Source organism: Batrachochytrium dendrobatidis (genome assembly GCF_000203795.2).
Source record: "Batrachochytrium dendrobatidis JAM81 unplaced genomic scaffold BATDEscaffold_18, whole genome shotgun sequence".
NCBI lineage: Eukaryota > Fungi > Chytridiomycota > Chytridiomycetes > Rhizophydiales > Batrachochytrium > Batrachochytrium dendrobatidis.
The window spans coordinates 405,918-427,954 of NW_006281116.1; the positions used below are offsets into that span (position 1 = coordinate 405,918).

General features: G+C 38.3%; 8 protein-coding genes across 8 annotated transcripts; 2 read left to right on the top strand and 6 right to left on the bottom strand.

Moving 5' to 3' along the window:
* Positions 1–48: 48 nt before the first annotated feature.
* Positions 49–2,845, bottom strand: BATDEDRAFT_92595 (uncharacterized protein; the record flags this gene model as incomplete). Its single annotated transcript, XM_006682867.1, has 6 exons — positions 49–597; positions 670–1,735; positions 1,808–1,910; positions 1,975–2,292; positions 2,458–2,628; positions 2,716–2,845. The coding sequence occupies 6 exons, from the start codon at positions 2,843–2,845 to the stop codon at positions 49–51; spliced, it is 2,337 nt and encodes a 778-aa protein (XP_006682930.1).
* A 752-nt stretch (positions 2,846–3,597) lies between these two features.
* On the top strand, positions 3,598–5,874 carry BATDEDRAFT_92679 (uncharacterized protein; the record flags this gene model as incomplete). Its single annotated transcript, XM_006682832.1, has 6 exons — positions 3,598–4,257; positions 4,603–4,934; positions 5,013–5,128; positions 5,202–5,353; positions 5,420–5,556; positions 5,655–5,874. The coding sequence occupies 6 exons, from the start codon at positions 3,598–3,600 to the stop codon at positions 5,872–5,874; spliced, it is 1,617 nt and encodes a 538-aa protein (XP_006682895.1).
* Positions 5,875–6,440: 566 nt separating this feature from the next.
* On the bottom strand, positions 6,441–7,976 carry BATDEDRAFT_28478 (uncharacterized protein; the record flags this gene model as incomplete). Its single annotated transcript, XM_006682765.1, has 5 exons — positions 6,441–6,832; positions 6,915–7,019; positions 7,090–7,249; positions 7,334–7,411; positions 7,809–7,976. The coding sequence occupies 5 exons, from the start codon at positions 7,974–7,976 to the stop codon at positions 6,441–6,443; spliced, it is 903 nt and encodes a 300-aa protein (XP_006682828.1).
* A 694-nt stretch (positions 7,977–8,670) lies between these two features.
* BATDEDRAFT_28479 (alpha-1,2-mannosyltransferase ALG11) lies at positions 8,671–10,915 on the bottom strand (the record flags this gene model as incomplete). The annotated part of the gene is made up of 8 exons (XM_006682766.1): positions 8,671–8,937; positions 9,041–9,163; positions 9,242–9,422; positions 9,501–9,652; positions 9,737–9,893; positions 9,960–10,136; positions 10,473–10,552; positions 10,640–10,915. The coding sequence occupies 8 exons, from the start codon at positions 10,913–10,915 to the stop codon at positions 8,671–8,673; spliced, it is 1,413 nt and encodes a 470-aa protein (XP_006682829.1).
* Positions 10,916–11,464: 549 nt separating this feature from the next.
* Positions 11,465–13,497, top strand: BATDEDRAFT_28480 (uncharacterized protein; the record flags this gene model as incomplete). Its single annotated transcript, XM_006682767.1, has 7 exons — positions 11,465–11,575; positions 11,684–11,792; positions 11,874–12,016; positions 12,115–12,363; positions 12,433–12,767; positions 12,848–13,190; positions 13,270–13,497. 7 exons carry the CDS (start codon positions 11,465–11,467, stop codon positions 13,495–13,497), a joined length of 1,518 nt encoding a protein of 505 aa, XP_006682830.1.
* Positions 13,498–13,548: 51 nt separating this feature from the next.
* BATDEDRAFT_92566 (F1F0 ATP synthase subunit 5) lies at positions 13,549–14,566 on the bottom strand (the record flags this gene model as incomplete). The annotated part of the gene is made up of 4 exons (XM_006682868.1): positions 13,549–13,724; positions 13,790–14,239; positions 14,417–14,458; positions 14,537–14,566. The coding sequence occupies 4 exons, from the start codon at positions 14,564–14,566 to the stop codon at positions 13,611–13,613; spliced, it is 636 nt and encodes a 211-aa protein (XP_006682931.1). The 3' UTR covers positions 13,549–13,610.
* A 249-nt stretch (positions 14,567–14,815) lies between these two features.
* On the bottom strand, positions 14,816–18,495 carry BATDEDRAFT_36268 (uncharacterized protein). The gene is made up of 3 exons (XM_006682801.1): positions 18,258–18,495; positions 16,132–17,847; positions 14,816–16,030 (listed from the first exon to the last, which is right to left on the bottom strand). The coding sequence occupies exons 1-3, from the start codon at positions 18,397–18,399 to the stop codon at positions 14,892–14,894; spliced, it is 2,997 nt and encodes a 998-aa protein (XP_006682864.1). The 5' UTR covers positions 18,400–18,495; the 3' UTR covers positions 14,816–14,891.
* A 419-nt stretch (positions 18,496–18,914) lies between these two features.
* BATDEDRAFT_92593 (uncharacterized protein) lies at positions 18,915–21,815 on the bottom strand (the record flags this gene model as incomplete). The annotated part of the gene is made up of 13 exons (XM_006682869.1): positions 18,915–19,033; positions 19,098–19,284; positions 19,362–19,525; positions 19,624–19,750; positions 19,813–19,961; positions 20,061–20,331; positions 20,437–20,559; positions 20,630–20,708; positions 20,789–20,971; positions 21,034–21,247; positions 21,312–21,363; positions 21,667–21,731; positions 21,809–21,815. 13 exons carry the CDS (start codon positions 21,813–21,815, stop codon positions 18,915–18,917), a joined length of 1,740 nt encoding a protein of 579 aa, XP_006682932.1.
* Positions 21,816–22,037: the final 222 nt, after the last annotated feature.

The window sequence follows — 22,037 nt, forward strand, 5'->3', positions numbered from 1 at the left end:
AACATCCAAAATTTGCTTTATTCGTTAGTTCAAATCCAGATCAGCACACTAAACAACACATTCTCCTCGTGAGCTCCAATCTCCTTTCCATGTACCAATCACTGGTCGAATAAATACTCGAATCGTGGTGTTGGTTTTTAGGTTTGGAATTGAAATAGTAGGCTCAGATCCCATAGTGATGTAGTTGCTACCATCATTCATGGTGTGTACATTCCACTTTTCGATTTTGACTCCATTCCATGGAGGATCCCAAGCCATCCATAGCGTATTAGGTGGACGGTTGGCATGCTCTAGGCAACGAATGTTTTTAACAAGAGCAGGTAAAACATCAACTTTGTGGAAATTGGTTTCACGAACACGAACTAGAGTCTTGCGTGATTCTACCAAGGCATCGTTGATAATTTCAATGACTTCCGAAGTGGTCACTTCGGTGTCCTGATAAATACGGTACAGCCAATAAGGACTTGCACAACACTTGTGTTGTGGCACAGTCAGCGTATTGATAATGAGGGTTTGCTCAGAAAGTGGTAGAGTGTCAATGCCACCGTGAAGCGGATGGTTGTGTGGATGTGCAACGGATTTGGATGAATGTTTGTTCTAGTAAACACGTTAAAAAGGTTAGACAAACGATACACCACACATTGCAATCAACCACTCCAATCAACTCACCTCCCACTTGCGATATACAAGATCCATTCCGTTCAAACTTGCCAAGGTTTTGTAGGGTGTGTAGTGATCTCCAGGAACCGCAAATGGATACATCTCTATTACAACAGTTCCGCGACGACAAAACATGACCATTACAAGAATAGAACCGTGCATTCCAATAACAATTCGTGCTTTTCTTAAAAATACAATCTGTTCCTCAAACGTGTGCTGCTCATTGCTTACAAATATAACCTTGTATCCAAACGCCTTTTCAAGATCTTTAGCCATTTGCTCTTCGTTTAAAATCAATCGGTTCCCCTTGCGAGAAAGAACAACAATAGTATCGGTGTCTTGGAAATCCACTTCCTTGCCATAGGTACCATTTGAAGGCAGGCTTGGTAAAGGATGTAAATCTTTGATTGTAGGATCTTCATCGTGACCAAGTGGAAGTACCAATCTACGCATAAACCATTCACCCACTTCACGAAGATACATACCATTGACGGATTTTCCAGCAATTGGGCCTTGAGGTTCATTAAATCCGTACTGGTACCAAGTGGTCAACTTTGTATTGCCTACATATGCATCACGAAAGCAAGTCACAATATGCTCTTCGTTTTTCTGCTTCAAATAACTACTGAATCTGAGCGGAAAATTCGTAAGGTATTGAAATATTCTGGTGGAATCTGTGGCATCATACGGATCAATAATCAATACGCGATGGCCATCCAACGAAAAGGGCATATATCTGGACGATGTTCCTCGACCAACAAATTCTTTTAGCATGTAATACATGCCCAGCAAGTCGTCGTGTAGATTGTGCATGATATTTTTTGGATGAAGTCGTTTGAAAATAAAATGTGGTAGATCTTCAAAACGCACTTTGATGTTCTGTAACGATGGATGAAACGGAGATGCTTCGACATAGTTCCAGAAAAAGTAGGGATGATTTTCAACCGTTCCCGTTTCAAGCAATGTCTCAGATTTAACCTGATCCGGAACGTTGTGGAGAACAGAGCTGTTGGTTTTAAGAATAAACCAATCATCATGCTTTGGATGATAGCAAAGGTTTCTGAATCGACACACTCTGGATTTTAAAATCAAAATATAATCAGTCAATCTACTTTGATGTGATGATTGAATTAAGATGATCAAATACCTATCTGCACGTTTAGATCCATAGCACCACACTGATGAGCTAGGAAGAGTTTTCCAATCCGTCACCTCGGTAATGTCTGATGTGCTTGGTTGAAGCTTGATATCTGCAATACATTGCAACTCAATTAACAAAAATAAATACTTAACCGATTAGCACCTTGAACTTACCAGATGCATCCTTCTTGTTTGAACTCAACGTGAGATCCACCATCTGCTGATGCTGTCGAAGTTGAGTGTCATGCGCATCGTGTTTAGTATTAAGCGCAGCTTTACCCGTCGTTCCTTTTTCATTTGGAGAGTCCACTTCCTGATCTGGATTATTTATTTGAGGAGTATATTTATGCTTTACATTCTTCCTATGCACATCTGTGCCTGATTTGGGAGTAGCTACTTTATAAGGAACACGAACAGCTGCATGCAGAGCAGCAAGTTCTTTAGCTTGCTTACTCATTGCTTCTTTTTGTGTTTGTATCACTTCATTCAAGGCTATTTAAACAATCGATAATTGAATTCATGTCGTTAGTAATAAAACCGACTAAAGCAATCGGGAACAGATTTGAATATAACATGCATTAGGAAATCAATGGCCATAAAATCAATCCAGCCGAATATAAAAGCACTTTAACAATGACATTCAAGCATTCAAAATACCATTGATTTGAGCAGCAGCCTGTTCTTGATAAATCTGATGAAGGGACGACAATGGAGGAGATTGAATCAATTGTGGCTGTTTCGATGTGTGTGGTTTACCGATAAACGGCAGTTGCATACTTGAAAAGACCAAGCCAATGTACAGACCCAATGTCAATGCACCCACAGCGACTAAAAACAGATAAACGAGAATTGAATTGTTTGAATTACTAGAGCAGCAGCAACATCTTCGAGAGCTTGCAGTGCGACGAGATTTACTGAACTGATAAGTGGGCAATCCAGCTGCATCCGTGTGTGCATCGTCGTAAGAATCGCCAGCATCGGCAACTCTTCGTCTAATGGAAATACGAGGACTCGGTGTTGCATTCGAAGACCCATTTGTATCCATAATGGGCCACCAATGAAGCGAATTCGATGATTACTTTGACGAACTGTAGCTGAACACTGCTAGAAATTACTGTCGTGTTCACGTAAAATGGAACACTTTTTTGTATGAATTTCGCTATTTTTTACTGCCATATTCTCACATGAAACAACTCAATGCATGATAAACTGTCATGTTTGCGGGTTTCAATTTAACTGAAAAATATGGTTTCATAAACTTTAATTCATTGTCTTGATGCTCATTCTCGTACAAAAATATAAATGTTTACATTTCTGTTTTAATGCATTCCACTCTCGACATCTTTTCAACCTCCAATTCTTGAAAACATTGCATGACCAGCATGTAAAGTTGCATTCCTGAGATATGTTGAACTAGAACATATTCAATATTAGAATAAAACAGAGTTTCAATAATAGGAATCCATATCCAATAACAATGGTTTATTCGAAAACAAAATGTGGCTGTAAACTGTATTTGAAATTCATGTCAAGTCAAAACATATTCAAGTTGATTACTGCATCTTGTTATACTCGCATGCAAATGGTATTTTAAATACTATTAGAGATTCAATCAAATAAACAGTCAAATTCTACAACACATATAGCTTTCTAGACTATATTACAGCGCGACTGTCGAGCATAACTCGATAAACATCGCGATTTATAGTGTTTTATCCAATCAGCATCATCAATATAACAACTTGCTGTACTGAAACAGTTTAAACCTTATTATACATCTATTTTATAGGGTATTGAATGACCACATCTTTTAATGTTCCTGTGTTTAGGGATTCAGAGAGTACACCGCATTACACTGATGCTACTACTGAATTAAAACTCGACTTGCATCATGCCAACTCTGATTTGGGTATTCCAACCTGTCGTCCATCTACTACATCTTTGTTGGAATTGTCTAAACAAGCTATATCTCGTTTAAACCATTTGGATAGTCAGGCTTCAAAGTATGGTATATTGCCCAAACACGTAGCTGACCATCATCACACTAGATTTCAGACCCATGAACATACTATCAAAACTCCGAATGTAGAAGCAAATACTCAAGAAACTGCCCATCATCGTGTTTGCACATCTACTCAACCACATAAGATGGAAACGCTAAATCAAGGCAGCTTGGTGAATTACGAAGACTTGAATCTACCACCAGCTATTCTTAAGGCAGCTTTGAGTGGACCGAGACGGCCCAAAACTCCACCTCCTGTCAAGATTGCATCTCCACCACAACCGCCTTCTCTTCCACCCGCACCGTCTGCTTCTTTGGAATTGGCTCAACTCGATGCAGCACACACTGAAATTCAAGAATTAAAACATATGATTAAAAGACAAGATGTATTGCTATTGTGGTATACATCACACAGATCGCCTCCTCCTCCCAGTACGCTCTCAACCCTCCACAAGGTACATTCATATATATGCATTCAACTGGATATGACATTTCATTGTATTAACTAGTCACTCTACTTAGAACAATAATTACAATCTAAAACCAATTGATACAATTATAAATGCATACGAGTGTAGACTTGGTGAAATCGAGTATGAATCTAGGCAAGTCCACTTCATTCATAAGCCATGTAGTAGACATCCATTAATAAAAACACGCTCACGATTGTCTAGTGATTAGATTAGCACAGGAGAAATATCAAGCATCCTTGGAAGCAGAAAAAGCGCATTACACCAAGACCATGTCTGCATTAGGTATGAGTGCATTTGAACTTGCATTCATTTTGACACGCTTTTTAGCTGACCAGAAATGAATATCTAGCCGAGGAAAGTAAAAAAGAATCCGATGTATTGCATTCTCATATTTTGGCGCTGAAACAAACAACCCAACACCAAAAGAACACCATCGACACGCTTGTCGACGAAACCAAAGCATTGGAAACAAGAGTGACGAGTACTATGGAAAAACTTGAAAAAAGTGTCAAATCCAATAAGCAACTTTTATCCAAAGTGGACGAGCTTGACACCATGTGTGTCGAATCAGAAAAGAAATGGATGGATTCGACTCGAGAACGTGATCGTGCCCAACGATGGATACGTGCTTATCAAGGAAGTATTGAAGACTATGAAAGGTATTTCATGACTCATTTGACTCGACCATATATATAGATCACTGTACTGATGAGACGTGTAAATTGAAATGAGTAAAGCTGTGTTCGTGAATCCGGACTAGCATCGATCCTACACGACGATATTATTCGAGATGTCACACCAGGCTCTCTCCTTCTTACAAGACATGTTCAAAACATGGTAAAAGAGCTTCAAGGTAAACGTTTTGACTAGTAAACTAAACACCTAGACGCAATCTAATGGATTTGTTTGCAACGGAATGGTGGTAGATTTAAACAGAAAGCTAGGAAATATTGAACATGAGTTTGACAAGGAGAAAAAGAATCATGCCGCTGGGTTACAAAAGTATATGCTAGACTTTGAACGTAAAAATGCAGAGTTATTGTCAACCAAGGATCGTTTAAAAGAAATAACATTCAATGTAAGCGTATACTATATAATGCATTGAAAAATAGTGAAAATGCAGTGACTCAAACTTTAATGGTAGATTGATCGGGTTAAAGAAGAGCGTGATCATGCTCTTGAGCAAATGCAGAAACTGACCAAAGAAAATTCACTATTGGAGGACAGTATAAAAAGAGTAACCCGATCAAAAGATGAAGAAATTGATGAGCTCCTAACAAGGTATGATTCAACCAGTAGATGTTGCATTATTAAAAATTAATACCCATCATAACAAACTAACGAATGTTTTTTGGATATTTCCATTGAACTCACTACAGATCCAAAAACCAGCTAAGCACAATAAGGGAGCAATCCGAATCAGTTCGTATTGGGATGCAAACTCAAATTGATATGTTACAAAAATCAAAAATTGATTTACAAGTTGAAGTGGGAAAACTAAGTCGAGAGCGTAGATCAGTCACATATGAACTAGAAGCTGTTCACCGAAACATTGCTTTAACTCGCGATCAATTTCGTCGAGATCTTGGATTGATGTAAATTGCACCTCATTGCTTTGATTTGAATATATGCCTATTTCAAGTTGGATGTATTCAAAACATATTACACTTTGTTTCAACAGTTTTGGTGGAATATAATAATTTGGTAGTGCCGAGTTGTATTTTTAAATATCATGAGCAACAACATTCAGATACACATCTCTAGCGTGATGTGACCCGAGAATGCTAGTTTGTGCCAAGATACTCATGCCAATCATGTGCTGTAGCAAATACTTGTTTTTATATGTTTGCGTAAATCATTTCCTAGTCAATAACTTGCCCGATTACTACGAGATACAGTTATGGTTATATCTGAGCTACTGGCCATTGTGCTTAAATGATTTATTACGGGTTTTAAATGCAACAGGGTGCCAAACTTTTATTGCCCAATATGTAGGATACCAAGTGCATACTCAACTTGCTCAGTAGTGCAAATATATACATCTTTCAATTACTAAGCTAAAAGCCAAAATCACACCATCGTTAATATTCTAAAACACGATAAAGATCACAATCCAGTTTGTGAATCAATGGTACAAGGTAATAGAAGATGACGTAACCAAGTATCTATTGAAAACGTGGAGTCAAGTGTCTCCTATCATCTAAAAGAAGCGGTGTAAGGGTAAAACACGCAGGATGGACCACAGTAGGCACAGCGCTTTCAAAACTGCTATCCAATATGCATCCACTTTGTTCAAATAGTTCTGGTGGCGATTCTATTGCTGGTGTATCTGCTATTACCACGTTATCGTCCAGTACGGGTTTTCGAGACTTTGTATTGAAAGGTGTTTTTAGTTTGGTTAAATCAATATTGATTTTATCGCCTATGTGATTTAAATCTGATTCTATGGATACATCGATAAGATTGATGCAGGTGTTGTGATGGGTAAAGTCATTCATGTGATTGAGGTTTTGGAATAAAATGGATGAAAGCATGATGCGAAGTAGTCGGCCATGCACTAAACAAAAATCCGTTCAATCTACATCAATTCACCAAGTAGATAAAGACAATATCATCATACATGACAACACATTACATACCGACAAAAACAATGTTTGTTTCTGGCCGATTAAGCATCAGATTATAGAATGCAGGAACAGCTCGTGCTTCCACTTGAAATGGACTCTCGCCACGCGGCGCCATGGCTTTATTTTGTAGTGGATGAAGCAGTTAGAATGATAAAACAATCCAAATGGCTAGTCATTCAACAATTACCGTGAAAATCGCCATTTATCCATCGATTCAGCAAGATCCTGAGATCAGCTTCAATCTGACCATCCCATTTTCCCCAACTGATTTCTGCCAGCTCGGAAACTTCCAAGAGTTGAATATCTGGATGTTTTTCCTTGACAATCTCTGCTGTTTGGCGTGCTCGCTACAAGTTTGATACCATCAATACTATTTGAGTTTGACTGCTAAAAAACAAACTCCACACTGAATCACTTGATGCATGTATTACCTTGAGAGCACTACTGATGATCAAATCTACTTTAACAGATGCAAGACAGTCACGGAGATGTTGTGCCTGTTCAACTCCCTATATACCATGGACAGATTTAAGCATGAGTTGTTGGCATGATAAGGGTATATATTCATAATGTGACCAATTGGATAGGTCACATGGTTAACAATAGCTTTCATAATGCATGAATGAAGACTGGGATGAATCCAACCAGGGATAGTGACCACAAAATACAATGAAGCCAGCAAGATGGATTATCAAACAATGACTATAAAAATCATTATCATGCTCGACTCTTCCAGCAGAATCAACATGTACTCGAGTCCGTATCATGTTTTTTCAACACGACCAGTAAAACAGGCATTCGAGTCTAGATAATCCAACACTGAACAGCAGTGGTCTATCCATGGTTCGTGTATGGATGCTGAACAAGTTTAACAGAGGGTTTCATATACACATGAGAATAGACTACCATGGCATTCAAGTACTCGTCAATGCCGGATCCTTGTAAAACCCCACGAGCGTTGGGCTCAGTTTCGCCATGTCTGCATAGAAATATGCGTTTGACTTGTGTAGTTGGTGTAGCTGGCAACACCAATGGCGGGAAATAGCAGAGGTCTGATGCAAAAGTGCTGCTCATGATGCGAGCTATAAGTTTGAAATAGTTTCTATCGTCAAAATTTGGTCGTATTTGCACAGAATAAAATACTAAAAATAATGGTGCTAAACTGCATAAAGCAGCCCATCTCATGGCATGATAATTTCCACTAAATTTACTCAATATTGTCTTGTTTAAACTCTTTAATTGACTGGTCTTTTGGTGATTGCATGCAAGAAGTTGCTGCATTCCTAAAATATACAATCACTGGCTTATTATTGAGCTAGAACGCGAATGTATGAGATTCAGGATACAACAAAGAGTTTGCAGAGTTGATGACAGTCAAATCCAATCACTGCGTTATAATGCATAAATACGGTCCAAATCTGGTACTTCATAATATATGACTATACTAAATGAGAGGAGGGCACGTTCAAAACTATAGTTTGTATTATAATGGACATTGTGTTTTAAAGAATTGAAAACTTGATCAAAAAAACAGTCAATTTGTAGTAAGAACAAATATTTAATTATCCCAAGCAATCATTGCAGGATAAAGTGTTACATTTCACGTGAATACGGCTGTAATAAAGTTAAACTGCACGCTGTCATTTCTACATGAGAGTTTCAGCCAAGCATTGTAGTCGATTCAAAATACAAACCTAGGTTGGTATGGCATCAAGTAGAACAGAAAGACAACAAAATGAAATCAAATTTTAAAAAATACTTGTTGGGATTATTGAATCATATCTCTTTGCTGTTGAATCACGGCTAAAAAGTCTAAACAGAATATAGAATCTGAAAATCGACCAATTACTGATTCACGAGCTGCTTTTTGTATTGAAAGTTGAGATTCAGATGAAAGTGTCAAAACATTGAACATCAAATCTGAATACTCTTGTGCAGTTGTGGCCAAGAATCCAGTAGATTGTCCTGACAATGGTTTGACAATATCCATCTTAGGACCACCTGAATTATGTGCAATTGGAATTACACCAGCAGCCTATTCATTGTACATCATTTCAATGATACAGATCAGTAAAAAGATAATTCACTAATATATGCATCCAAATCTGTACATTCATGCCAAAAAACAATCAACCTACCATATATTCAATAATACTAATTCCAAAGTGTTCATTCGACATGGTGTGCAGGCCAATTAGCGATTTTGCTAATAAAGATTCAATGTCAGGGTATGATGCATTCTCTATTATCTTGACCGATTCCTATAGTTGCAAAATAAGTTGGGTTGATTTAAACAAATACGGTATTCACACTCCCATTGTACTATATATCACGTTTACCTCGATGCCAAGCTTAGTCGCTAGCAATCGTAATTCTGCTACACGCCGAGAATCGTCTTTGTTACGAACGCCACCAACTAAAACAAGACTCACGCTTGAATCTGTGCCTGGCCGCAATTGTGGATGATCACAAAGCAACAAGCTAAACGCTTCCAACTGAAGAGTGTGGTTTTTTTCGGGTCTATTACAATCAGATCAACTATTCATTGAGTACACCACCACATCAAAGACAGTCTAGACAATTGGCCTAGATACATACCGAAACTGCGCAATAGATAAAATAATGCGTTGCCTTGCAGATAAAGTAAGATTGGACAAAGATTGCGTAAAACAAGGTGGAAAAACAATGCTAGTTCGTTGTGGGATATTCCAAATGTGATTAATATGACCATATGTCCACGACGAGTTCACCTAAGCATATTGAATCAAGTAGATTGACTTGGCCGTTAAACTCATGTGATTTGGATTGTAAACTATACAAAACAGTGAACATACCATGACAGCATTTGAAAAAGATCCAGCGTATCCATAAAGAACAGAGAATGCACGATAGTATAGCAATTTCATTGTGCTCAGCACAGCGCTATTGGATATCGCATGAGCATTGTTGAAACTAGACTCTCTGTTTTGAACTTTTTGAAGCATATCTAAACTATATTGATGTATCACGCTTCAATGACAAGTTTTGACAAAAATAAAAACAAGATTGAGCGTATACCTGATTGTTGGATAGTGCACATATGACACAACCTTGGTTTGAAAGAATCGAGCAATTGGATATATAAATGCATATCCAACTGTTTCAACAAATACATCAGGAACAAGTTGCTGCATCGCCTCCATTCCTGTGATGATTGATCCAAGACTTTGTCCTAACAATGTAAGTCGCTTATATCTACACGATCCAGTTACACGTTCATGACGAGTATTAGCTTTTTGCTAGTCACATTTAATATACAGCCGTATTCACGTATAACGGAGCACAAATAGGGACATCAAGGTGCATAATAGACAGTCAATTTCAATCACTAGATTTAAATGAATCTGGTGATTGTATTATACGATGCTGTATTTGAAGAAATAGTCAACTTTTAATAAGAAAGCAAACGAATATTCAAACACTGCCTATTTCAAAGGCAATCCATGCAAGATAAATACAAATGCTCTATTTTACATGAATACGGCAGTACATAATTTAGTGTATGAAACTAAATGCTTAAAAGTGACTTACCTTTTAGCTTCAAGGTATTTCCATGATTCTAATTGCACAAATCTGATTGTTTCGGGATCTACAACAATGTCAAATTGTTTCTACATGACATTGAAAACATATATTCCGACAATCATTAGACTAGAACAAAAACAAGTAGATTTAATAAATAAACAATTCAGATATACTTTGATATGAATCAATAGTTCGTTTGGAGTGCTAGACAATGGACAGCTGTAAACAACAATAAATGTATTCGAGAGTTGTCGTTGCTTGCAATCTTGTTGGATTGCATTGATAGCGGTCCATAAAACTCGCTCTCCACCACCTCCACCATCGCAATGTGGATGAAAAAACGCAATAGTGAATGGAGATTGAGTTGAGTTGCAAGTGTTGCTTTCAAGTAGTTTGAGTCGCATATGTTGGACTTGACGTGAAGGCGGCCATACAATCCAAAGAGTCATGAATATTGCTACAAGCGTTGCGACAATCAATGACAGTAAAATAATAGTAACAGTGACTAATGAATTCCATTCAGAATGTGGCCAGGACATGGTCTTGTTGGTAATATTCAATCCGATTTAATATTTGAACAAAACAGTTTTTTAAATCGTATTCACGTAAAATAAACCACAAAACGAAGTCAAATAAAATGGTTTCTGTTCATTTATGATGAATGTTGTATTTGAACAACTAAACATGTCAATGTGTAATGAGAAAGTACAACAAATATTTATTTTAATGTAAAATAATCGATACAAGTATTTCATTTTACGTGAAGACAGCAATGAATTCCAATCAACAATTCATGACTTTTTAAAAATTCAATGTACAAGTTTCTTATTGTTTCAACAATTCTATAATGTGATCTTACAATTACTTTTAAAGCTATTTAGATTTCAATACTGTCAATCGTATTTACTGCACTCGAGCCATATAACTGACACGTGTTGGTTGAATTCAGTCTTGTTCCAAAACTTACATTTACTCGAGCGATTGCTGTTGCAGTCATCATGTATAAAACTCCTTCAAAACCCATATTAAATACACCAATAAGGCATTTTTCAGACACTGACATGCTTCCTTCCACTTACAGAAACCTCTTGAATGCTGCCGCTTTACAGGTACATGTTTGATTTTAAATGTTGAATTTTACGATTCAACATGCCAGTCTGGTCATGATATCGGACATTCTAGAACCACACTCAATACAATCCATTTAATCATTTTAGTTGGGTATTGCTCAATTGCATGCTATTGGTGATTTGCGGTCCATGCCACTGGCCCATTTTTTTGGAGTAATTACTGGACTTAAAAAACCATCCGTCACATCTACAGGAGGTGTGTAGTATGTACTAGTTTCAAATGCACTCATATTGAACTGAGTTGGTTGTTTTACTAAACTTCAAATGATCTTTACAGAATACATGCTATCGTTGACCTTGTCAGATCTAACATTTGATGCACACACATATAATGGCATTACGATCAACGTGTTTAGACAATTTGAGTCCGACTTTATATCCATACTCGCAATTGGAGATATTGTTAGATTGGAAGTCGAGGTAAGTGCATCATACATGAGGAATGTATACTCTTTCCAAGATCTGGCATGTTTCAGCTCAGTCTAACTAATCTGAAATGAACAATACTATTATGATAGATTGGAGTTTTTAATGGACGTCTACAGGCAGTACAAAAACGAATTTCTGAAAAAGTATTTATTTTTTATCCAGCAGGAAAGCCAGTGGAAAACAGTCCAGAAACTAAAGTCGTCATGTTTTTACGAAACTGGTGGAGTACTCAAGTCAAATCATCTACACCTCCAGCAATCAAAAACTTTGATAAGAAACGGATGACTGGACCCATTTCTCAACTTGTAGTGGGACAGTTTTATGATTTGACTGCCAAGGTAGTTATGCTTTATACTTGATTTGCTTTTTGATATCGATTTGGACAATGTGATCAACATTACTTTTAGATTGTCAAAGTTGTTAGTACGTCGCCGTATACACTTGCACTTGTGGACTACACGACAAACTCGTCTCTTACGAAATGCTTATTTGCACCCGATGAATATCTTCCTGCAACTATTCTTCAAAATGGAATTTTCGAGTGCATGTTTTGGATGCCTTTTCATGAACTTGGTTCTCCCGATCAGCTTCCAAAAGTGGGCGATATAGTTTGTATTAAAAATATGCGATGCAAAATAGGCAAATCAGGCCATATGGAAGGAGCTGTGAATTCCGATCCAATCGTCCACCAACACTTTCGTAAACTATCCAACTCGGATCCATCTGTTCAACATATTCTACAGTAAGCTTATACTTTTCTAAACTGTAGTCAAAACAATGTTTATTTTTGAATCTGACCCATGCAATCATGTTTCAAAATAGACTTGCTCAAAAAATGGACACTCGTCGAACCCTTTTAACACAGCGTATATCTAAAATCACACACATTAGCGACATTCTTACAGATACTGTTATACCAGCAAAGTATACATGTTTGGTAAAAGTGGTTGCTCAGATGCCACGTCAGATTTGCAACTTTACACGACCTTACTGCAACTATTGTGAATCTACATTTGTGCTTGATTCAAACGACAAGCAAGCACATGAAAAGATGATGTGTCCAAGTTGTAAATCGGATGAATATATTCAACACATTTACATGTATAGTCTATTGATGACAGATGGAACGGGGTATTTGCCCGTGATTCTATCAGGCGAAGATGCAGTAAGTAGAATACACATGCAAGTCTAAACTACCTGATTTGACTAATTCGATTGAATACATTTGATGCACTGGATGACAGATTCACTTTGTTGGAATTCCACCATGCGATCTAGTTTTAAACCCAGCCACACTTGCCAAACTCAAGTGTCGATTAGGACAGATCTGTTCTGATTTTGAACATGTATCGGATAAAAACACAATGCCAGAGTTTGAATGCATGATCGAATCGTACATGACAACGCAGACTGACGGGAGCAATGCAGTTCGATACAGACTATTCAACACGGCCATTCACTCTCGCTCATAAACCACCCATCTTGTAGATATCAGCAAGAAAATAAGTTGGTTTATAAAGCAATATATCTGGTTTCACATTGGTTCATTACGCAAAAAAATAAGCTTGAAGTCATTGTAAACCATTTAAACAGCCTGAGTGAGAAGGTTGTTGAGTTTTGTGACCTTGGATAGAACAGACAGATCAACCGTCTTGTCACCCACTTCAACAACGAGTCCACCAATGATCTCAGGATTGATCTAGATGATCAACAATATTAGTTTCAAAGTCACACAGATCCGATTGACATGATACACAATATTACCTTGTTAGAGACAAGCAGTTTAGATCCAGGAGCAACCAGTTTGCTTTTGGCTAAAACGTCTCTCAGTTTACCAAGAGTTTTAGCGTCCAATTCCTTGGCCGAAGTGACCACAACAGGAACCTCGCCACGACCAGCAGACATGAGCTGAGCAAAAGAAGCGATGATCTTCTCAGTCTGATTCAAACGGCCATTCTCAGCAAGCAGATCGAAAAAGTTCTTTGTCACAGTCGAATACTTTCCCTGAGAAAGGAGTGACTTGACACCTTCTCTCTTGGTAGTGCGGTCGAGCAGAGGAGCATTAAGAAAACTTTGAACACCAACATCTTTGGCAATGAGGGATTCAACCATCTTTAGTTCCTGCTCAACTTTTTCAAGAACTTTGTCTTTGAGAGCAGCACCGTAAAGGGCAGTAGCATAACGACCATCCACTCCATGCAGTGCAATGGGTGCCTGAAGCAGTCATCATGATCCATCATTGCAATCAACAGGATGCCATCATGAATGAACCAGTCGAGTAAACCATCAAACAAGTTGATTAACAAAGTGATGATTCCAATATATCAAGAGATGCTAGTCAAGGTTTGCAGTGGTAATAAGTTTCTAGTGGTGGGTTGAATGGTAACTTACACTAGCTGCAGATATAGCAGAAGAGGCAAACCCACGGGAGATCTAAATGCATTCAATACATGTAAGTGTATTAATATCAAACAAGTAGTAATATCAAAAACTATAAGCCAATATACATACAGTGACGGGGCGAGCGAGCATGTAAGACATGTTGGATGAGTTGGTAAAGAAAGAAATTCAACTTGAATATCACTTCAAGATTGCAGTTTCCAATAATTATTTTATTCTCAACTAAAAACCCTTTATTCAAGCCATACAACTGTCGACTTGACAAAGTAAATGCACTGATCAATACCATGCTTTTAATCAATATAGAAATTGTCATTTTACTAATCAAATGCTTTGGCAATCCTCTAATCCCAGTCATAACTTACACTTCAACTTTATATAAAAACAATTGCAAACAAAAACATGTTATTTATTAACGACAGCCAGAAATGCAGTACATCTCAATATGAATCTCGAGATATTAATGTCATACAAAATTTTTGAGCATGTTCATCAACGATTGTTTCTTTCTGATGTCTTGCTTTAAAAAAGTGGTGGATTTTGCCCATTGTTTTTTTAACCCACGATGAGGTGGATCCATTTGAGAGGGTTGTTTTGTCATGGTCGCTGATTTAGATAATGGAAACGCCAACTGATATGAATCATCGCTAGACATGCTCGGGTTGGCTTCGTCATCCATGTGTTCTTTTAAAGTCTTTGGTGGCATGACTTGTGAATCTGGAACGGGCAGGCCGGGTGGAACAAAACTAGCATGCTTGAGTTTCAGCATTTTAAACGTTCCATTATGCTGATAATCTTGCCTTTTAGACTCGTGGGCTTGGATATCGTCAAGACTATTGTCCATAAACAATGAGGAGGCTTCTGGTGGAGGCAGAGAAAATCTGACATCTACTGATTTACTTCGCGACGACGATGCATCGTTCTGTAATTGTTTTGGATGCTTCATTCCAAACATACTTCGGCGTGGCAAAAAAAGTGCATTGGAATCCAGTTGCTTATTCGATAGTCCGTGTGGCATAGTTAAAGAATCAGTTGCTGATTCCATCAAAAATGTTGGATTAAGACTGCGTCGTTTTGACTGTTCTGATTGAACGTCGGTTGGTTTGGGTGGGTTGGGAAGAGCACCTCTTCCCTGTCGTGCAGATATACCACGTAGAGTAGAGTTGTTACCAACGTTGATGGAAGGTGGTAGTGGGAATGGATAAGCAGATGACAATTGCCGGCTATTCAAGGGAGAAACAATGCCCGTAGTATGCTGTCCAGCCTTGACTTCGCGTGCTCTAGTAGGTGTTTCTGTATCCTCCTCATTGACTAACGTGTCCGTTGATGACAATACTCCCATGCGTGACTCTTTATCTTTCCAAGTCTTGAAATTACCGTTGCCAATGTCCAGTCGCCGAGGTTCAAGCATAAGTCCGTGTTTTTTTAAAATCTGTTCAGTTTGGCGTATAGATGCAGACAAGTCGCTTTTGGCTACACTATGTTCATTTTCTCCCAACGCTCGAGTAAAATGTGGCTTTTTTAAAAAGTGTTTGCTGTCTCCAATGGCACTATTATGATTGGCTTGATTGGATACAAAATCAGAAGGATCGGTTTTTGATCGGTCTATACAAACACAATCAAGAGATTCAATATAAATGTTAAACACATCAAAAACTAATTATATAAAACACGCATCCATCATCAAACCAAACGTGACTACATACCTCTTGGCTTACTAAGACCATGACCAAAAGGGTCCGTTTTTACAAGGTGCATCGTGGCATTCAAACCACCGTCTTTTTGTTTTGTGATGGAATTGTGAGGAGATACCAATGTGTTTTGAACAGTATTATGCAATGCCTTGACCTCTGCAGCCAGTACAGTAAGTGGATGTAGCGATCTAACATCATGAATAGCTAAAGGAATAGGTGATGTAGAAGCATTTGTATGACTGTCAAACCCCGTGGAAAAACTCAAAGGATTTGCTGTTATATTACGCAGAATTTTCGATCCCCAAGTCCGTTGAACAGATTTTTGTACCAACGGAGACTTGATAAGCGTGCCATTAATGGGTACAACTGCTTGGTTAGAAATGTCGCTTGAGTATGAATCGGTGGAAATGGTAGGCTCATTAGCAAACATAATATCTAGCTGAAGTCGTATATCATTCAAGCATTGCTCTGGTGTTTCACGTATCAGACTCTCGCTATATGCAAGAGAATCGGTATTGACTTGGTTTGAAATCTCTATGTTTGAAGGTGATGTGTGCTGATTGTACGTCGACGCGGATTCTACTGACAAACTTGATTTGTTCAAATTTAAACCGGTAAATTCTGCATTTTCCTTTTGTTCATCAAACGTATTCATAATCGCTCGTGTAGAGTGAGATGGGAGTTCTGTATCAGCACGTACGGAATCCATCTTGGAAGAATGATTACAGGTCGGATTAGGATAAGCACCGGGAAGTAACGATGGAACAGTATCAATAGATGCTACATTATCAACAGTTTTTTGTATAGAATCAGGAGCTGGTTCTGTAGGAAGAGTGGATTTTTGTAAATCTTTGACATCCGAGTGAAAGTTTATAATAGATTTACGTGCCAATTTGACGGTGCTTGGTTTGATGGTTTGCATATCGCTTTCATGGTCAAGTACATGGCTTTGTTCAACGTCTGGTTTGGGAAGATTGGTTGCAGAAACAGTTGGAACTTGCAGGTCTGTGGGTGTGATGTCTGCCACCTTGGATGTAAATTCAGATGGATTTGGCTCACTTGTTGATAATGCTGTACAAATCTTATCGCGAGGAAGCAATCCATCCATATATGCTTGCTGCAATTGATCTCGCGGCCACTTTTTATAATCAATAGTTTTGAACATGTAGCGAACCTGCTTTGAGGTAAGTGGGGTTCCCTTGATTTCAGCAGCACGTACCAGATTCCTTAGTATAGTATAGCGATGGAATGTTTGAGGAATCCCAAAAGGAGTGGGAGAAAGTATTTGATCGTCTATCACAGCAGCTTCAATGAGATTATCTACAACATTTTGAGTGACCCGTGCATGGAGAGCGCCAAGAATGTATTCGTACCATTCAGATGTAGGTCTAGGCTCACCGAGAGTACGTGCAAGAAGGTTGTCTGAAATCCATTTGCCAACATGTTCTTCCAAATCTGGAACATACATATGACGAGAAAGAGCGAGAACACCCCAGCATGACTCCTTGGTATGAATGGCAGTGCCGAAATACATCCATTGAAGAAACACATGCATGGCAGAGTCAGAGTGAACAGCAACTGACCAAACTCCACAAATCTGAGGTTGTCTTGATTTTCCAACACCATGAAGTGTTGTTTGGTCTTCTGGTGGTTGAGAAAATAAGTTATCCATGTAAGGACTGCCTGATGCCAGAATGACTCGATGAACAGGAACATCAAACACATATGCTGTAAACCGTGTATTATATTCGAATACAGTGGATGAATTCAGTGGATAAGCATACCATGCATGAAATCATAATAAAAGTTAGTGACAAACAATCAACACAACTACCAAAGTCAACCAATTAGAAATAGCAATAATAGGTAACAGAGAACTGGATAAGAAATCAATGGAGATGAAAAAGTTTGGCATTGGAATAAAGCTGCTTGAGAACAGCAATCGCAACGGAGAAACTTTAACTGACAGACTTGCAATTAAGCTCGATTAAAGGTCGAACTTGACAGTAGAAATCAAAAAAAAAACAGTCCAAAAGTATACTTTTGGATCAATGTTACGACTTGCAGTCGTAGCAAATATCAAGATGATTGAATCATACAAGAAACAAGTTTTGATTAGCATCAAGTATTAGACTCACTTGTTTCGACTAGATTGCGTACTCGCAAGACAGCATCGGCGTATTTACCACTAACAAAAACTTGGGCAAAAGGATGGCGAGACTTTTCCCATGTTTCTGTTGGCTGAGAAGCAGCCGTATTCGTATTAGGTTCACCAACCATAATTACTGATGATAATTATGTAGTTGCTATTTAGTTTAGACGATGATCAAAGCTTAGTCGAATGCAAGACAATATCTTCAGCCAGATTCCCACGACGATTCAAATAGAAATGATGAGTTTTGTCGGAGCTATTCAAACTCGTCAAGCCTTGCTCAAAAAACGATTGAATCACAAAGTGTCTGGCGGAGGTTGGCAATGCCAATTATTATTGAGCCTCACTTGGGTTGCATAAACGATGCGCGATTTGCTCCTTAAACACACGGGTTTCCAATAATTCCGACAAACAAACGGGCCAGTCAGTAATTGAATGTTGACTTCAGTTTCCTTTGTCTAATACTGGCTGCTAGTCTTTTTATTATAAATTGGTATCATGTCCAATGTACAGTCATTACTGTGTATTATGGGATTGAATTTCTTTCCATTCCATTTCCAAAAATAGTTTTTGCTTGTAAACTCCAAAATAATTGGTTACTTTATTGGTTGAGCCTACAAGGATACCCATATATCAATGTCCATTAACGGGCTGGTGGGAGAGACATTAGCTTGAGCAGTTGAGAATTGATTTCATACATGCGTGAAATAGCCTCCTGTTTCAACGGCTTATAATCACTTTCGGCTATTTTGGATGCAATATCTAATCATTTACAAAATAAGACTCGAGTTTGAATTTACATATTGCTTTCAAATTACAAACTTACAGTCCTTGAGTCCAAACGTAATGCCTTCATGATGACGCAATCTCTGCTCCAGTGCACCAAGTTGAGTATATGTCTCGTTCTCATTAAGTTGTGCTTTTTTTGCCTCGTATCGAGTTGTAAGAGCTTGAATAGTCCCTCGAAGCATATCGCGCCTATACTGCAGATCCTCTCGCTCCGCTGTATTGCGCTGTATAAAATAATTCAAAAGGATGGCAGAATGTTGAACATGCTGGACTATTTGACAATATCAATAGCAGGACTTACCGCTCTAGAAATTTCTGCTTCGCGCTTAATAGACTCTACACTGCCAATTCTAGCCATTTCGTCTGTCATGGTTTGGATCTTTTCTCGAAGGTGTTTGAGTTCGGCATTGAGTTTGGTTTCCAACTGCCCTACTTTTTCGAGATCCTGTATTCTTCGATCACGCTCTGCCATGACATTACATATGTGCATGTTTGATCCAAGAAAATAGAAATCAGTATCTTGAAATGTACTACAGCAACTCTATGGGCCAAGCATTACTTACCAATCACCAAGGCATCTGCAGTATTTTCAGAATTTTGCATTTCTTTTTCTTTAAATTCCAAATCTCCTTGAAGTCCTTTAAAGCCATCCGCATTAGGAAGGTTGGACATGTCTTTTTTGGAAAGTGTCTATTGAAACCCTGATTAAACGTGTGCCATTTCAATTCTAAAACAACTTTCAACTAACCCACCTTGATGTTCTTCAAAAGCGTAACAATGGTAGCTTCAGCATCTTGGGCTTTTTCAACACATTTGTGTCGCTTTTCATCAAAACTATCCAAAAACAATTGCATCTCTCGGTCACGTTTTAAAAGTTCCTCGTATTTTGCATTTCGTTCTTCTGAATCATTGCAATATCAATAAAAACAGCACGATACAGTAATCAGTGTCAGGTTATCATGACCCAACATATACATGCAAATAAAGGTTGATCAAATACCATGTGCTGGATCAAGTTCCGCATCAGCTTGTAATATTTGATCACGAAGTTTGTGAACTTGGTCATCCAGTTCTAAAATTTTGCGATCCATCCCAGATGTCTCGAGATTGTCTTCACGAACTTGCTCTAGCAGCCGAGCTTTTTCCTGTGGTCCAGACTCTTTATCGGCCATTCTAAGCGACTCTTCCAAATCCCGTTTTCTATCGCGTGCTTCATTGAGACGTTCGTGAAGTGAAACGGCTTTTTGCTTGATTGGGTCCATTTCAAGCTCCTACATTGATGGATAGTTGTATATGCATTGCGATTTCAAATCAATGCTACTATGCAAGTTTTGAAATAAAGCCAAATGAAGATAATATAAAAATGATGTTCCTACCAATTGAAGTTTTTGAACACGATGAGTTTGTTGTTCAATGTCTGTCTGAACCGACTCAATGTTGGTGAGGAATTTGACATTCTCATTCTTGAGTTTGTTATATTCAAGCCGTTTTACTGGATCCTGTATAGTTTGAAATTTGATTTACATTTAGATTCTTGATCAATCCATTATAAAAAGGGAAATGACATACTAGAGTATTGATCTGATCTTCTGCTTTTTGTTGCTCTTCTGCTATTTGATTCTCGATATCTCGGATAGAACTCTCGTGTCTATTGATGGATTCACAGGATGATGCTCGAATTGTTTAGTATACCTCTATGTTTCTATCCATCAAGTCAAATAACTCAACTGTTGCCGCTGCATAAATATTTCATCCAAAACTTGCAACTCGCGTTGGTTTTTAGCTTGTAGTTGATGGTATTGATGCTCAAGTTCTTCTAAATCTGTATCTGTATGAAGTTTGTCTACCAACGTGTTTAAATCGCCTAATTTCCCTTGAACCTCCTTGAGTTCTTCCGCAAGTGAATCGGCCCTAGCATGACAAACAGTTGATTACGACGATTCAAGCTCAAACATGGTGGTAGACACACTTACCGCTTTTCAAATGTGGCGTAGTTGCTATTTTCTTTGGTGGCCGTATCTGCTTCGGAGGCTATACGATAGATCTCTTGGGTGAGAAGATTCATTTTTTGACGAAGTTCGGTTTGGAAAAATGTTACATCTTGTACCATCCGGCCTTGACCTTGAGGTTTACCGCGTACACCTGCCAAACCCTGTTGTGTTGTAGGTCTATCAACGACATTAACTCCTAGATGGTGTACAAAACAGTGAGTTTTGGTATAGGTTGAATGAATGCGATCAAAATCACTCACGAGCAGCAGTTCCTGGTCGTGTCTGTGGGTTTCTATTCACTGTTGCAGGAGGCTGTTGAATCCCAATAACAAATCATAAATACCCAGTGATGTTAAAGTTGGGTTGCTGTTTAAAGTCGGGCAATCCAAAAACTCACCACGACACCTTGAAATTTCGATATTCAAATGCATTATTAGTCTATTGCCATGGGAAAAAACACTTGAACAATGCATGGTCATATTTGAAATAATTCATGATGCTTGCCTGTTCTAGGTGGTGCAGCTTGCCATGGTTGAGCTGGGGGTCTTCCCCAAGCTAGACACAATAGATTAGTTTTGCAAGTCAATAACCATTTTATATCCAGATATATCAAACCTTACATGATGAAGTCCCAACACGGCTTCCAGGACGGTTTGCTAGAGAACCAGTAGGTGGGCGACCTAGAATGCACTAACCCATTAAGTATTTTTCGTGTCCCTGTATAGATGAAAATAGCTGCAATATTGAATCAACCTACCGTACATACTATCTGTTTAACTAATGACAAGGAGTAAAAGCACGAAATTGAACAGCAAATCACGTAGCTGATATAAACTGTTGGTTTGTGTAGGAATGATAGTTGGTTATCTTGGAGTGTTTAGTAAAATAGACAAAATCGAGTTTTTGGTATCGCTGGTTAAAAACAACAAACTTTAATGTTTTGCACTGTACAAACATTCAACATGCATAGCCGTTATTGTACTACT